This window comes from Anser cygnoides, chromosome 1 (genome assembly GCF_040182565.1).
Source record: "Anser cygnoides isolate HZ-2024a breed goose chromosome 1, Taihu_goose_T2T_genome, whole genome shotgun sequence".
In the NCBI taxonomy this organism is placed as follows: domain Eukaryota; kingdom Metazoa; phylum Chordata; class Aves; order Anseriformes; family Anatidae; genus Anser; species Anser cygnoides.
This window is the reverse complement of record NC_089873.1, coordinates 1,272,845-1,289,494: the sequence shown is the minus strand read 5'-3', so window position 1 is coordinate 1,289,494 and position 16,650 is coordinate 1,272,845. Positions and strand designations below refer to the sequence as shown.

General features: G+C 63.5%; 2 protein-coding genes and 1 long non-coding RNA gene across 4 annotated transcripts in view; 1 reads left to right on the top strand and 2 right to left on the bottom strand.

The window, feature by feature from the left end:
* The window catches only part of CALU (calumenin), a 130,417-nt gene that overhangs the window by 64,970 nt on the left and 48,797 nt on the right, over positions 1-16,650 (top strand). The window lies entirely within an intron of this gene.
* TSPAN33 (tetraspanin 33) lies at positions 638-6,598 on the bottom strand. The gene is made up of 7 exons (XM_066995553.1): positions 5,970-6,598; positions 5,059-5,244; positions 3,817-3,891; positions 3,627-3,722; positions 3,027-3,155; positions 2,611-2,772; positions 638-2,404 (listed from the first exon to the last, which is right to left on the bottom strand). The coding sequence occupies exons 1-7, from the start codon at positions 6,051-6,053 to the stop codon at positions 2,318-2,320; spliced, it is 819 nt and encodes a 272-aa protein (XP_066851654.1). The 5' UTR covers positions 6,054-6,598; the 3' UTR covers positions 638-2,317.
* LOC136790602 (uncharacterized) lies at positions 9,070-11,383 on the bottom strand. Of its 2 annotated transcripts, none has more exons than XR_010830900.1 (4): positions 11,238-11,383; positions 10,140-10,294; positions 9,838-9,963; positions 9,070-9,241 (listed from the first exon to the last, which is right to left on the bottom strand). It is a non-coding gene; the product is annotated as an uncharacterized lncRNA (long non-coding RNA). The 2 variants fall into 2 exon arrangements; XR_010830895.1 differs by having other exon boundaries at positions 9,070-9,220; positions 11,238-11,382.

Here is a 16,650-nt window from a genome sequence, read left to right as displayed (position 1 = left end):
GTTGCATTTTTGGGGAGAAAAGTTGTTTTTTTGAGAGAAAAGTTGGCTTGGGGGGGTGAAGTTACTTTTTTTGAGGAGAAAAGCTGGGTTTTGGGAAGGGAGTTGCTTTTTTGAGGAGAAAAGTTATTTTTCCGGGAGAGAAAAGTTGTTTTTGGGGGGCTGAAGCTACTTTTTTGAGGAGAAAAGTTGGGTTTTAGGAGCAGAAGTTCCTTTTTGGGGGGGGGGAGTTACTTTTTTGAGGGAGAAAAGTTGTTTTTCTTGAGAGAAAAGTTATTTGGGGGGGGGGGTGAAGTTACATTTTTGAAGAGAAAAGTTGTTTTTGGGGGGGGGTAAACTTAATTTTTTGAGGAGAAAAGTTGCTTTTTGGGGGGGAAGTTGCTTTTTTTGAGGAGAAAAGTTGTTTTTTTGGGGAAGAAAAGTTGTTTGCGGGGGGGGAAGTTACTTTGGAGAAAAAAGCTGGTTTTGGGGGGGAGAAAAGCTGCTTTGGGGGGGCGGAAGTTTTTTGTGGGGAGGACAAATTGAGGGGGGGCAAAAGTTATTAAAGTTATTTTGGGAGAAAAAGTTGTTTTTTTTGTGTTTTTTTTGGGGGGGAAGGTTACTTTGGGGGGCTAAGAGTTAGTTTTTTTTGGGGGGGGGGCACTGGGCCCAGCGGCGGCCCCGAGGGGGCTGCTTTGGGGCAAAAAAGGTTCCTTTTGGGGCAGGAAGTCGCTTGGTGGAGGAGAAGAGTTTGGGGGGGACACTTGGGGGGGAGCAGCGTTTTTGGGGTGAAAATTGGTGGTTATGGGCAAAGAGTTACGTGGGGGGGGTGGTTTGGGGGGAACAAAAGTCACTTTGGGGAGGAAAAAGGGGAGAAAAAGGTTGCTTTATGGGGGTGTTATTGGGGGGGGAGAAACTGCTTTTTGGAGGAAAAAAAGTCATCTTTTGGGAGAAAAATTGCTTTTTTTTGGGGAAAAGCCACACTTCTGGGGGACGAAAGTCCCTTTTTTTTTGGGGGGGGGGAAGTCACGTCTTAGGGGAGGATCTTTTGGGAGAAAAAGTCGCTGGGGGGGAGGGGAAGTTATTTTGGGGGAAGACGAGTCACGTTTTGGACAAAAGCCACTTGGTGCAAAATAAGTGAGGTTTAGGGAAAATTAAGCCACTTTTTTTGGTGGGGGGGGAGTCACTTTTGGAGAGAAGCCACTTGGGGGGGAGAAAACCTGCTTTTGGGGAAGTATTTGGGAGAAAAGTCGGGTTTTGGGGTGGGGAGAAGTCACTTGGGGGGGGGCATCACTTTTGGGGGATGAGATCGCTTTTTGGGGGAGAAATTCCTCTTCTGGATGAGGAGTTACATGGGGGGGGGGGGAGAGAAAAATCACATTTTTGGGGGGTCGGGGGAGGGACGCGAAGCCCCCCCGGCGCTCCTGGTTCCGCACGGAAGCGACGGAGACGTCACGGACGGACGCACGGACGCGGGGTCACCCCCCCCGGGACAGACGGACGGATGGACAGCGGGGGGGGGGTCCGGCCCCAAAACAGCGTGTGGCACCACGGCGGGACCGCTGCTGCCGGTGGCACCAAGTCCCCAAGTGTCCCTAAATGTCCCCCAAGCATCCCCTGATGTCCCCAGGTGTCCCCCCGTTTTCCCCAGGTGTCCCCCAATGTCCACAAGTGTCCCCAGGTGCCCCCCAAACATCCCCCGATGTCCCCAGGTGTCCCCAAGGGCCCCCAAGCATCCCCCGGTGTCCCCAAACGTCCCAGGTGTCCCCCGGTGTCCCCAAGCGTCCCCCAATGTCTCCAGGGGTCCCCCGATGTCCCCAAGCGTCCCCCAATTTCCCCAGGTATCTCCTGGTGTCCCCAAACATCCCCCAGTATCCCCCCGGTGTCCCTAAACATCCCCGATGTCCCCAGGTGATTCCAGGTGTCCCCCAATGTCCCCTAGTGTCCCCCGATGTCCCCAAGCATCCCAGGTGTCCCCTGATGTCCCCAAGCATCCCCTGGTGTCCCCAAACATCCCCGATGTCCCCAGGCATCTCCCGGTGTCCCCAGGTGTCCCCCAATGTCCCCAAACATCCCTGGTGTCCCCAAGCATCCCCCGGTGTCCCCAAATGTCTCTGATGTCCCCAGGTGCTCCCCGTTTTCCCCCGGTGTCCCCAAGTGTCCCCCGATGTCCCCAAACGTCCCCCAGTATCCCCAAGCGTTCCCCCCACGTGTCTCCGTCCTCTCTCCCAGCACCACTGGCTCTTCCCGCAGGTGACCGAGGAGCCACCAAACGTCACCGCCGCCACCGTCCCCATCCCCAGGGGACACACCGGTGGCAGCGGCGGCCTCGCCGGGGGGCTCAGCGCCAGGGCTCGGCGCGGCGGTGCCGCTGCACCTGGTCCTTCAGCTGCCTGAGGAGCACCCGGGCCAGCACGATGCCCACCAGCTGCGGGGCGAGAGGACCACCGGCGTCACCGCCACCGTGTCACCGCCGCGCCGCCACCACCGCGTCCCACTGCCCCCCAAAAACCCACCCCATCTCCTGGGGGGGCTGGCCCCCGGGGCCATCCGGGTGGCCCCATCCCACCACCAGCTCCTCGGGGCTGCCACCGAGGTGACACCACCCCCCCAAAAAAAAAAAAGTGTCCCCACCTGGGGGAGGGCCAGCGCCAGGGCGATGCCCCCCAGCAGCACCAGGTTGCGGCGCAGCCAGCCGGCCAGCTCGGCGATGCAGCCCGACGGGTGGATGGAGGCGCCGGCCTCCGCGTAGCTCCTGGCCTGCGCGCCCTGCCCGCACAGCGTGTTGATGACGCCCTGGGGGGGGGGGGGGGGGACACATGGGGAGGGGGTAGGGACATTGGGGCACACGGCGGGGGAGGTACGGCGTCCCCATCACGAAGGGACCCCGTGGGTTGCGTCAACGCCAGGACTTGAGCGATGCCCCCACGCCCCGGGTGGGTTCAGTCCTATAAACAGCCCCGTGGGGGTCCTCAAGGGTGGTGGGGGACGCCCATGGGGACGTCCTCACCCCCTTGGGGACGTCCTCACCCCCCTGGGGACGTCCTCACCTCGCCGGGGCCGTGCAGGCAGCAGGAGAAGGGCACGGAGCAGCGCTCGCGGCTGGGGTTGGCGGCGGAGCAGTTGAAGTAGACGTTGCGGGACCAGTCCCTGTAGGAGACGCCGCCGCAGCAGCGGAACTGCGGGGACATCGCGGGGACATCGCGGGGACGTCGTGGGGACATCGCGGGGACATCGCGGGGACATCGTGGGGACATCGCGGGGGACATCGCGGGGACATCGCGGGGACGTCGCTGCCACCACGGCCCCGTCCCCTGGTGTCCCCTGCTCGGGGACGGAGCGCGGGCAGCCCCGAGCCCAGCCACGTCCTGCTCACCCCGTCCCTGTTGTCCCTATGGACTGGTGGTGATCCCCTCCCAACCCTTCTCCCGCAGTTTCAGTAGGTCCTACATAAACACAGGCTGCAAGAAACGGTGCCCAGGTGGGCTCCCCCCGCACCAGCCCCCCCAAACCTCTCCCTGCCCCAGGCTGGCCTTCGCCCCCACCGCCAGACCCTCTTGGGAAAGCCCCGGGGGGGGATCCCCGTGGATTTCAGGTGGCAGCCGAGCCCCCTTGGGGGCGGGTGGCGTCCCCCCGGTGTCCCCCCGCACCTCCTTCTGCCCGAAGTCGATGAGGTTCTGCAGGTCGGGGTCGTCCCGGTAGTGCACGATGGCCGCGTTGATCACCTCGCTCACCCTCCCGCGCGCCTGCGAGGGGACACGTCACGAGGCTGCCGCCCGAGGGGACAGCGTGGCGGGGGTCCATGTCCTCCTGTCCGTCCCCCCCCCCCCAAGGCCGTACCCCGTCAGAGAAGACGAAGCCCAGCGCGCCGGCTGCCAGCTGCAGGAGGAAGATGACGGTCAGGCAGACGGAGAACTGCGGGTGAGAGGAGGGCGAGGGTGGCACCGCGGGGACGGCCACGGCCAGGGGTGGCCGGGAGGTGACGAGTCCTTCTGGGATGGTGTCCTCCCATGGGATGGCCACCTCCCCACGGGGATCGCCACCTCCACGTGGGGACAGTGACCTCCACATGGGATCAGGCACTTCCCTCCATGGGGACAGCATCCTTCCCCACGGGGACAGCGGCCTCCCCCCACAGAGACAGCATCCTCCACATGGGGACAGCCTCTTGCCCAAGGGGATGGCCACCTCCACATGGGGGACAGTGTCCTTCTCATTGGGACACCAACCTCCACATTGGGACGGCCTCTTCCCCACGAGGACAGCATCCTCCCCATGGGGACAGAGTCCCCCTCATGGGGATGGCCTCTTCCTTACAGGGACGTTGTCCTCCACATGGCAACAGCCGCTTCCCCATGGGAAGAACCCATAGAGGACAGCAGCTTCCCCATGGGGACGTCATCCTCCACGTGGGGACCGTGTCTCCCCATCGGGACACCGACCTCCACATGGGGACGGCCTCTTCCCCATAGGGACGGCAACTTCCCCACGGGGACAGCATCCTCCAGATGGGGACGGCCTCTTCCCCATGGGGACGGCCACCTCTACAAGGTGGCAGCGTCCTCCCCATGGGTGCAGTGTCGTCCACATGGGGATGGTGTCCCCCCTCACGGGGATGGCCTCTTCCATAGGACGGTGTCCTCCCCATGGGGACAGCCACTTCCCCACGGGGACAGTGTCCTCCACATGGGGACAGTGTGCTCCTCATGGGGATGGCCTCTTCCTTACAGGGACAGTGTCCTCCATGTGGGCACAGCCTCTTCCCCGTAGAGGACAGCAACTTCCCCATGGGGACATCATCCTCCTCCACATGGGGACAGTGTCCTCCTCACGGGGATGGCCTCTTCCCCATGGGGACGTTGTCCTCCCCATGGGGGACGTTGTCCTCCCCGTAGGGACGTTGTCCTCCCCATGGTGATAGCCTCTTCCCCACAAGGACATTATCCTCCCCATGGGGACCGCGTCCTCCCCATGGGGACCGGGTGCACCCCAAAGCGTCCTCCCACCCCAGGGACACCCGGGCTGGGGACACCAGGCTGGGGACACCCCAGGGACGCGCCCCGGCCCCGCGGCGCCACGCACCGCCTGCAGCAGGCAGATGTTCTCCCGCAGGGCGCCGACGCAGCCGCAGAAGGTGACGAGGAAGACGAGGACGCCGAGCAGCAGCAGCAGCAGCGCGGGGTCCAGGGCCAGGCACGCCGCCGCCGCCTCCGCCTGCTTCAGCAGCCGCGCGTAGAGCCCCACGGCCACCAGCCCCAGCGAGACCACCTGCGGTGGCACCATGGGGATGTCACCCGTGGGGTGGCACCCGTGGGGTCCCACGGGGTGACACCCTTGGGGTGCTGCGGGGGTGTCATCTGTGGGGTAACACCCATGGGGTGCCACAGGGATGACACCCAAGGGGTCCTGGGGGATGACACCAGTGGGACACTGTGGGGATGTCACCCATGGGGTGACACCCATGGGATGCTGGGGGGGATGTCACCCGTGGGGTGTCGTGGGGTGCCACCTGTGGGACACTGCAGGGATGTCACCCATGGGACGATGTGGGGGTGTTACCCATGGGACACCACAGGGGTGACACACGTGGGACACCGTGGGGATGTCACCTGTGGGATCCCACGGGGGTGACACCCGTGGGGTGCCGCGGGGTGACACCCGTGGGACGCCGCAGGGATGTCACCCACGGGACACCGCGGGGATGCCCGCTTGCACAAAAACTTCCCCAAAACGCAGTTTCAAGCCCTCAGCCCAAAATCCCCCCCAAAATCCCCGTTGAAAAAAAAATCCCCAACTCTCCAGCCCCTCCCAAACCCCCCCAAACCCCTCGGGACAAGCGGGCGGCACCGCCTGGGGACACGGCCGCGACCCCTTCGGTCCCGGTGCCCGGTACGGGGCGGGGGGGACGACCCCAAAAGAGCCGCGGGGACCCCAAAAAGTGGCGGGGGGGGGGGATAAAGGGAAAGGGGGGGGTGGTTCGGATCGGCGCTCACCCAGCCGAGGAGGTTGAGCACGAAGAGCGCGGAGCGCAGCGCAGGGCTCACGGCGGCGGCGGCGGCGGGGGCTCGGCCGGCCATGGGTGGGCTCCGGGGCACCGGGGGGCACCGGGGGGCACCGGGGGCACCGGGGGCACCGGGCAACGGCACGGCTGAGCCGGGCTTAAGGGGTCCGGGTCGGGTCCGGTCGGGTCCGGGTCCCAGTCCGGGTCCGGGTCCGGGTCCCAGTCCGGGTACGGGTCTGGGTGCGGGTCCGGGTGCGGGTCCCGCCGCCGCTCCCGGTGTCGGTGCCGGTGCCGGTGCCGGAGCCCCGCGCCCAGGAGCCCCACCCCGTGCCCGTCCCACCCACCGGCCCCTCCCCGCCCTCCCGTTGGCTGGGGACCCTCCACCAGGTCTCCGTGGCCAACATCGGGTCCGTGGCCAGATCCCTGCCCGCCCACCAGCCGTGCACCCAACCACCACGTCCGTGTGTCCGTCCCCCAGGCCGCGTGTCCGTCCACCACCACGTCCGTGTGTCCGTCCCCCAAGCCGTGTGTCCGTCCACCACCACGTCTGTGTGTCCACCCCCCAGATGTGCCTGCCCACCGCTCACCGTGTGCCCACCCACCAGATCTGCCACCCACCCACCCACCAGCCCCACGCACCCACCCCTTACACACCCCTGGGGGGGGACCCTCTGCGCCCACCCAGCAGCCCCACGCGTCTGCACAGGGACCTGTGCCCACCCATCAGGTCCATGCCTCCACCCCTTGGACCCACCCATCAGGTCAATGTGTGCACCCATAGGGTCAACACGTGCACCTGTAGATCTACGTGTGCACCCATAGACCAACGCATGCACCCATCAGGTCAACGCGTGCACCCATCAGATCTACTTGTGCATCCATAAGGTCTACATGTGCACTCATCTTGTCAACGTGTGCACCCACAGACCAACGCACCTACCCATTGGGTCAACGCATGCACCCATAGACCTACGTGTGCACCCGCAGACCAACGTGTGCACCCATCAGGTCAATGCGTGCACCCATCAGATCTACACATAAGGTCTACTCATGGACTCATGGACCAACACCTGCACCCATCGGGTCAAGGTGCGTACCCATAGGCCTACGTGTGCACCCATAGACCAATGCATGCACCCATCAGGTCAACGCATGCACCCATCATATCTACTTGTGCACCCATAAGATCTACATGTGCACCCATCGGGTCAATGAGTGCACCCATAACCAACACACCCACCCACTGGGTCAACGCATGCACCCATAGATCTACGTGTGCACCCATAGACCAATATGTGCACCCATCGGGTCAATGTGTGCACCCATAGACCAACGTGTGCACCCACCAGGTCAACGCGTGCACCGATAGGGTCAATACGTGCACCCATCAGGTCAACGGGTGCACCCATGGACCAACACACCCACCCATTGGGTCAATGGATGCACCCATAGACCTACGCGTGCACCCATAGACCAACACGTGCACCCATCAGGTCAACACGTGCACCCATTGGGTCAAGGTGTGCACCCGTTGGGTCAATGCATGCACCCATAGACCAACTCATGCACCCACCAGGTCGATGCCTGCACCCACCAGATTTACACCTGCCCCTCAGCCCCCTGCAGCCCCCCACCGGACGGATCCATCCCCACGTGGGAGCTGCGCCCACCCGCAGAGCTATGCCCCTGCCCACGGCTCCGTGCCCCCCGCGCACCCGTACAGCGCCCACCCACTCCGTGCCCCCCCAGCAGACCCACATGACCCCCCCAGCTCCTGCCTCTCCCCCCCACCCATCACTGACCCTGTCCCGCCCCAGCAGGCACGGAACTGAAGGCCACGATGGGCTGGGGGCCCATCTCAATGGGCTGGTGGCCCACATCTCCAGTCTGGTGGGGCCCGTCTTTCCAAGCTGGTGGTCCATCCCTACAGGCTGGTGGCCACATCTCCAGTCTGGTGGTCCATTCTTCCAGGCTGGTGATCCATCTCCCCAATGTGGTGGCCCATCTCTCCAAGCTGGTGGCCCACCCCTCCAGGCTGATGGCCCACATCTCCAGGCTGGTGGCCCACATCTCTAGGCAGGCAGCCCATCCCTATGGGCTGATGGCCCACATCTCCAGGGTGGTGATCCATCTCTCCAAGCTGGTGGCCCACCCCTCCAGGCTGGTGGCCCATCTCTCCAACCTGGTGGCCCCATCTCTCCAGGCTGGTTGCCCACCCCTCCACACCGAGACCACTGCAGGCTGCCTCCAGCCGCTCCCCCCCAGCCCAGCACCCCCCCAGGCACCTGCTGGGGCCACCTCCCTCCATTTCCCCCTTGCCCCACCGCCCACCCCAACAAACGGCCCCGTGCGGCCCCTAAGGGGATGCCCCCGTCCCCTGGTGACAGCTGGGACACCTCCTTCATCCCACATCCTCCTCCTCACCGGGATGGCAGCTGGGGGTTCTGGGGTGGGGGCATGGATGGGGGGGTCAGCCGGCAGCGGGGATGGGATGGGATGGGATGGGATGGGATGGGATGGGATGGGATGGGGTGGGGATGGGGATGGGATGGGATGGGACGGGGTGGGATGGGGATGGGATGGGGATGGGATGGGGGTGGGATGGGGTGGGATGGGATGGGGATGGGGATGGGATGGGATGGGATGGGGATGGGATGGGATGGGGGATGGGGATGGGATGGGATGGGATGGGGATGGGATGGGATGGGGATGGGGGATGGGGATGGGGTGGGATGGGGATGGGGTGGGGATGGGGTGGGGGTGGGATGGGGTGGGGGTGGGGGATGGGATGGGGACAGGTTCCCCTCCCCCCATTCCCACCACCCGGGGGTCCACGTGCCTCAAATCCCCCAGGGGCGGGGCCTAATCTCAGGGGGCGGGGCTGAGCGATCGAGGGGCGTAGCCAGACAGCAAGGCTGGCGCGCCACACGTGACCCGTGGGCGGGGGCGGGGGCGTGTCCGTGGGCGGGGCTTGGGGGGGCGTGTCCGTGGGCGGGGCGGGGGCGTGTCTGTGGGCGGGGCTTTGGGGGGCGTGTCCGTGGGCGGGGCCGGGCGGGGGCGGGCGGGGGCGGGCGGGCGCAGACAGGCGCGGGCAGGCGCGGGCGGGCGCTTTATTCCCGCACGGCCCCGGACACGCGCGGGGGGGCTCGGGGCGTCCTCAGGCGCTGGGGGTCTTCGGGTCCTCCGGAGGCAGCGCTGCTGCTGCTGCTCCTGCTGCTCCTGCTGCTTCTGCTGCTCCTCCGTCTGCAGCCCCGGCCGCCCGGGCTGGGCCCCGCGGTCAGCAGGGGCTCTGAGACCCCCCCCCCGCGACCCCCGACCCCCCCACCTCGGCTCGGCTGCATCCCTCAGGGCAGGGAGCGGGGCACGGAGTCCCCGCACGGAGCTGATCCTGGTCTAATTCCCGGCCCTGTGCTTGTGCTCGTCCCTGGCTTCTTCCCTTTGTCACACCCATGGCTGTCCCTGTCCCCAACCCCATGCACAATCCTACTGCCGTCCCCATCCCATCCCATCCCTCTCCCCAATCCCATCCCTCTCCCCAATCCCACCCCCATCCCAATCCCATACCCATATCCATCCCAGCCCCAATCCCATCCCATCCATCCCAACCCTGTCCCTATCCCATCCCCATCCCCTCCCTCTCTGCAATCCCATCCCAATCCAACCCCATCCCCAACCCCATCCCCATCCCAATCCCATACCATCCACATCCCATCCCAATCCCATTCCCTCCCTCTCCCCATCCCATCCCCCCCCAATCCCATCCCCACCCCATCCCCAATCCCATCCCCATCCCCACTCCATCCCCACCCCACCCCATCCCGTCCCCAGGCCCCATCCCCACGGGGTCCCCCCGTCCCCACCTGCTCGCCCCCAGCAGCGCCTCCCGCAGTGGAAGCAGAACACGACCATGATGGCCACGGCCACGAAGGCGGCGGTGAGGACGCAGACCAGCACCATCGTGTCCGGCGCCACATTTTTGGGGACCTCTGCAAGGCACCGCGGTGACAAAGGACTTTAGGGTGAGGGGGACCCCCTGAGGACGTCCCCAGGGCTTGGTTGGGGACGGGGACAGGGCAGGTGGCAGCAAGCAGGAGGGAACCCCGTTAGACCCCCAAGGGGTAATTAAGGGGTGTTGGGGGCATCGTTTTGGGGGGACACTCACGTGGTGTGGCTGAAGCCGTGGCCACTGTCACCGCAGAGCCAGTGGGGGCCCCACGGGTGTCCCAGCCCCGGTCGGGGTCAGTGCCAGCCAGGGCCAGGAGTGGGGCCAGCGCCCAGAGCACAGTGCCAGGGACCAGCGCCATCCTGCTCCCCTGCCTGGCCGGAGCCAGGAGGAGACGGTGACGTCCTCATCCCCCACCCTGTCCCCGAGCCCCCAAACCCCAAAACCCCCAAAACCAGCCCCCGGCATCGCAGCGAGGGGGGGGACGTGGGGGCAGCCACCCCCATCGGTGTCCCCGGGTGGGCTCCTGGGTGCGGGCAGGGAGGGGCTGGGTGGGACTGGGAGCGGCAGTGGGGCAGGATGGGGGAGCTGGGCAGGGAGGGGGCTGGGTGGTTATGGGGCAGGCTGTGGGGCAGCTATGGGACAGGGGACCGGGGCAGCTCTAGGGCAGGGTGTGAAGCAGCTATTGGGCAGGGCTCCAAGGTGGTTATGGGGCAGGGGCGGGCTGTGGGGCAGCTATAGGGCCGAGTGTGGGGCAGCTATAGGGCCGGGTGTGGGGCAGCTATAGGGCAGGGGTCCAGGGCAGCTATAGGGCCGGGTGTGGGGCAGCTATAGGGCAGGGGTCCAGGGCAGCTATAGGGCCGGCTGTGGGGCAGCTATAGGGCAGGGGGTCCAGGGCAGCTATAGGGCCGGCTGTGGGGCAGCTATAGGGCAGGGGTCCAGGGCAGCTCTAGGGCCGGCTGTGGGGCAGCTATAGGGCAGGGGTCCAGGGCAGCTATAGGGCCGGGTGTGGGGCAATAATAGGACAGGAGTCCAGGGCAGCTATAGGGCATGCTGTAGGGCAGGTATAGAATGGGGTGGTTATGGGGCAGGCTGTGGGGCAGCTCTAGGGCAGGCCCTACAGATGCAGCCCCCCCTCAGCCCCTCCCCGCTCCCCGGGAAGCACGGGGATCCCCGCCCCCCTTTTCTCTCCCTTTTTTCCCTTTTTCCCCCTTTTTCCCCTTTTTCCCTTTTATCCCCCTTTTCCCCTTCCCCACCCCCTTTCCCCCCGTCCCCCCCTTCCCCGGGCAGCGGGGGGCCGAGCCCCGCGCCCCTCACCGCGGCGTCCCGGCTGCCGCCCGCCCGGCGCCGCTCGGAGGCAGCGGGACCCGCCCCGGCCCCCGGCCCCGCCCGCTTGGCCCCGGCCCCGCTCCTGGACCCGGCCCCGGCCCCGCGGCGCTGCTGCTGCTGCTGCTGCTGGTGGTGCTGGTGCTGCTGGTGGTGGTGGTGCTGGTGCTGCTGCACCGGGCGGAGCCGAGGCACGGAACGGCCCGGAACGGCCGCACCGAGGGGGGGTAACGGGGGGGGACCGCGCCCGTGACCTCGCCCGGATGAGACGCTGCCCCCATCCAGATGTGCCCCGGGACCATCCAGATGCGCCCAGGCACCTCCAGATGTGCCCCCTCCTAGACGTGCCCCCACCCCATCCAGATGTTCCCCATCCAGATGTGCATCCGTCCAGTCCAGATGTGCCCCACAATCATCCAGATGTGCCCTATCCAGATGTGCACCTGCCCATCCAGATGTGTCCCCGTACATATATGCCCCCATCCAGATGTGACCCGGCCCCGTACAGTTGTGCCCCATCCAGACGTGCCACCACCCCGTCTAGATGTTCCCCATCCAGATGTGCGTCCGTCCCGTTCAGATGCGCCCCCATCCATATGTACATCCATCCCATCCAGATGGCCCCCATCCAGATGTGCCCCCCACCCCATCCAGATGTGGCTTGCCTGGCTCTGCCCATCCAGGTGTGCCCCAGGTGTGCCCTGCCCTGACACACCCCCTCCAGATGTGCCCCCAACTGCGCACGCCCCCCCTCCAGATGTGCCCCCCCCATCCTCAGCTGTGCACGTTCGGCTGCATCCCTGCACCCATCCAGGTGTTTCCCCATCCAGCTGTGCCCCTGCCCCCATCCAGCTGTGCCCCCCACCCCTGTGCTCACGGTGCCCAGCCTGGGGATGTCCCTGGGGGCACTGAGCCCCCTTGCCATGAGCCATGGTCCCCCCCCCCAGCCCCCTCCTGCTCCCCACGGGACCCCAGTGCCATGGGAATGGGAAGGCCAAGGGCACCCCCAGAATTCCTGGCCTTCCCTTGGGGTACCGCAGCTCCATGCCCCATTTCTGGGGACATCCATGAGGCCATGAAGAAGAGCTGGTGTTGGGGAGCCCCATTGCTGGGTCCTCCCGCTGGGTTTCCCCCCGCAGCAGCCCCCAGGATGCGATGGGCTGGTGGCACCCGATGTCCCAGCGATTTGGGAGCTTCTGGGACCCCCCTGGGGACAAGGTCCAGGACCACCGGGGAGCTCCTGGCACCTCCTGACTGCGCCTCCCCAGCCCCAGCAGAGGGAGGTGGTGCCCACCCCTCGCGTTGGGGCGAGCGCAGCCTCTGGAGGAGGTGAAGGACAGAGGCCGGCGACTTCTGGCACCAGGAGGAAGGCGTAGATGTGCGATGGGATCCCCGTCCTCGCAGCTGCAGAGGGGACGGGACTCCAGAGCGTGCAGGGCCACTGGGAGGAGGCAACTGGTGGTCACGGTGGGTGGTCACGGTGGGTGGTCATGGTGGGTGACCTGTTGTCCAGAGAGGTTTGGTGCCCGTGCCCAGGATGGTGCGGGATGTCTGGAAGTGGTGCTGGTGACACGGCTTTGGGGCCCACAGAGCCTCTTGGGGGTTGTGGTGGGGTCTGGGCTGCCTCACCAGGGAGGTCAAGTGAAGGAAGCCCTCTAAGGACAAGCCCTGGTCCTCATGGGGGTCTTCAGGCACCCCAATAGCTGATGGTGGGACCACAGCAAGGCACAAGCAACCCAGGAGGTTCCATCACCAGTGATGGCTTCCCTCTGCAAGGGATGGAGGAGGCAGCGAGGAGCTCTCCCGGACCTCATTTACACCTTCAAGGAGTGGAACGGGAAGCTCCAGGGCAGCCTTGGCCGCAGTGTCCATGGCGTGGTGGAGCTCAGGATGGAGCAGCGAGGAGGGCGCGCGGCGAGCTCGCAGCCCTGGGCTTCGGGGAGACTTCGGCCTCCTCGAGGTTCTTCCTCAGAGAGTCCGGTGGGATGAGGCCCTGGAGGATGAGAGGCCCAGGGGAGCTGGGTGATATTGAAGGCTCAAGGCTTCAGGGATCACCTCCGAGCTCAGGAGCTCGTCCCAACGACGAGGAAGTCGGGCAGAAATGCCTGCATGGATGGACAAGGAGCTCCTGGCCAAACCCAAGCAGAAAATTGAGGTCTACAGGGGGTGGACGCAAAGCCGGGCGGCCGGGAGGACGCAGGGGGCTGGCCGAGGTGGGTGCGAGGCCACCCTCAATAATCCTTGGTCATGGCAAGGGGGAGACGTGCCCGTGGGAGGAGGCCAACGTCCCTCCTGTCTTCATGAAGGGCGAGGAGGGCCTGGGGTCAGCCTCACCCCGTCCCCGGAGCAGCTCATCCCGGACACGGGGCCCACGGCCTCCAGCACGGGGCCCAGGAGAGCTGGAAGAAAGGGGAAATTGGGGAAATCATCCAGGAAAAGCCAACTTCTGGCTGAGGGCTGGGGCGAGCAGCGAGCGGCAGCCGCCGACCTGCGCCCTCTGACGTCGCCGCGAGGGAAAAATGACTTTTTTCTGCCCAAAATGGAGCTTCTCGCTCACGGATTTCCTTTTCCATCTGGATTCCCCCCGGGATTCCCTCCGGGATTCCCTCCCGATTTACCACGGGCGTGCGGTGATGTTTTGTGTGCACACACGTGTGCTCGTACGCGCGCGCGGAAGCAACCGGCCGGCCGCTTTTTGCTGCGTTTTGCTGCTTTTTGGCATTAAATTCACGGCAGCCCTGGGTACTGGCACAGACGGGCTGGTGGTGGTGGTGGTGGTGGTGGTGGGCGCTGCTGCTCGCTGCCACGGGGCTGTCGGCTGGAAATTGCGAATATACTGAATATCTCACACACATGGATACGGGTATTTGTTTTCTTCTGGCTTGGGGCAGCCACAGCGGGGGAGCAGACAGACCCCGAGAGGCCCAACGATGTGGGCCTAGAAAAGAAAAAAAAATCCAGAAAAAAAAGGAGAGAGAAAAGGAAAAAGGAAAACAGAAAATGGAAAAAATAAGGGAAGGGAAAGGGAAAGAAAGGGAAAGGGAAAGGAAAGGGAAAAAGGGAAAGGGAAAGGGAAAGGGAAAGGGAAAGGGAAGGGAAGGGAAGGGAAGGGAAGGGAAGGAAAGGGAAAGGGGAGGGAAGGAAAGGGAAGGGAAGGAAGGAAAGGAAAGGAAAGGAAAGGAAAGGAAAGGAAAGGAAAGAAAGGAAAGGAAAGGAAAGGAAAGGAAAGGAAAGGAAAGGAAAGGAAAGGAAAGGAAAGGAAAGGAAAGGAAAGGAAAGGAAAGGAAAGGAAAGGAAAGGAAAGGAAAAGGAAAGGAAAGGAAAGGAAAGGAAAGGAAAGGAAAGGAAAGGAAAGGAAAGGAAAGGAAAGGATGAAAATAAAATTGGAATGGAATGGAATGGAATGGAATGGAATGGAATGGAATAAAATAAAATAAAATAAAATAAAATAAATAAAATAAAATGAAAAAATGAAAAAATGAAAAAATGAAAAAATAAATGAAAAAATACCCCCACAGTCCTCTGAGTTCTTTAGCACAAGTGTGGGGCCCCAGTGACGCCCAGGGATGGGGACAGGAGGAGGAGGAGGAGGAGGAAGATGGTGATGATGGTGATGATGTAGAGGAGGAGGAGGAAGAGGAGGAGGAGCAGAAGGAAGAGGCTGCTGAGGAGGAGGAGGATGGTGATGGTGGTGGTGGTACTGAGGAAGAGTAAGAGCAGGAGGAGAAGAGGAGGATGGAGGATGATGGTGATGGATGATGATGTGACAAGGAGGAAGAAAAAGGGGAGGAGGAAGGCAGTGGTGGTAGTGGAGATCAAGAACAGGAGGAGGACAGGGAAGACGGGGTCCCTGGGGGGTTTGGGGACTCCTGGGGGGGCTTTGGGGTCTCCTGGGGGGCTTTGGCATCTCCCTGCAGGGCTTTGGGGCCCCTGTGGGCTTTAGGGGGTCTCCGGTGGAGCTTTGAGGTCTCTGTGTGGGGCCTGGGGTGTCCCTGTGGGACTCTTCAGCCTCCTGTGAGGATTTGGGGTCTTCTGGGGGGGGGCTCTGAGGTTTCCTTGGGGCTCTAGCATGCCTCTATGGGGCTCTGGGGTCTCTCTGTGGGGTTTGGGGGTGTCCATACGGGGTTCTGTGGTCTCCCATGGGGTTTTGGCATCTCCCTGTGGGATCTCTGGAGGATTTAGGGTCTTCTGTGGGACTTTGGGACCTTCTATGGAGCTTTGGGGCTTTCTATGGGGCATTGGGGCCTTCTATGGGACATTGGGGCCTTCTATGGAGCTTTGGGGCCTTCTATGGGGTTTTTGAGGCCTTCAATGGGGCATTGGGGCCTTCTATGGGACGTTGGGGCCTTCAATGGGGCATTGCAGCCTTCTGTGGGGTTTTTGGGGCCTTCTATGTTTTTTGGGGGGGCCTTCTATAGGACATTGGGGCCTTCTATGGGGCATTGGCACATCTCTGTGGGGTTTAGGGGTCTCCTAAAGGGATACTGGCATATCTGTGGGGCTCGAGGTCTCTCTGTAGGGCTTTGGGTCCTCCCTGCAGGGTTCAGAGGTGTCCCTGTGGGACTCTGGGGCTTCCTTGGAGCCTTGGCATGTCTCGGGGGGTCTTTGGGTCCCCCCACAAGCTTTGGGGTTCTGCTGGGAGTCCCTGGGGTCCCTCTGTGTCACCTTTCCGACCCCAAACACCAACAACCCCAACCCAGACATTGGGCTCCTTTTGGTGGACAAAACCTAAAATTGGGAAAGAAATTTGAGTGTTTCAGCTCCTTTGTCTGCAGCAGCCCCAAAACGTGCCGGAGGTGGTCCCCGTGCTGGCTGTGCCCCAAAAATCCTCCTCGTGGCCCCCAGGACCAGGAGGACCCACTCCCCTGGGTCATTTTGGGGTGATCAGTGCGGGTTTTCCTCACTTCTGGCAATTAACCCCTGGGGTTAATGGGATCCCCTGGGGTAACGGGGTCCCCTAGGGTTAAGGGGATCCTCCTGGGATGATGGGGTCCTCCTGGGGTTAATGGGATCCACTGGAGTTAATGGGATCCTCCTGGGGTGATGGGATCCTCCTGGGGTTAATGGGATCCCATTGGGAATGAGGGAACCCACTGGGGTTAATGAGATTCCACTGGGTAAAATGGGATCCCACTGGGAATAATGGGATCCCGCTGGGGATAATGAGATCCCCTGGGAATAATGGGAGCCCACTGGGAATGCGGGAACCTCCTGTGGATAACGGGATCCACTGAGAACAATGGAGCACCATTTGGGACAATGGGATCCCACTGGGTTTGATGGGATCCCACTGGGTTTAATGGGATCCCACTGGGCCGGGCTACTGGGGCTGCGGCCACCGGGCCTTGCACCACAGGGGCAACTGGGATGAGTGGGACAACCGGGAAAACTGGACAACTGGGTA

Excerpts from the sequence above, each read along its gene's own strand:
- TSPAN33 (XM_066995553.1), bottom strand. The coding sequence starts at position 6,053 with ATGGCCGGCCGAGCCCCCGCCGCCGCCGCCGCCGTGAGCCCTGCGCTG. Across the intron at positions 3,723-3,816 it reads GCTTCGTCTTCTCTGACGGG|GCGCGCGGGAGGGTGAGCGA; the intron begins GTACGGCCTTGG and ends GTCCCCTCGCAG. Across the intron at positions 3,156-3,626 it reads TCGACTTCGGGCAGAAGGAG|TTCCGCTGCTGCGGCGGCGT; the intron begins GTGCGGGGGGAC and ends ATGTCCCCGCAG.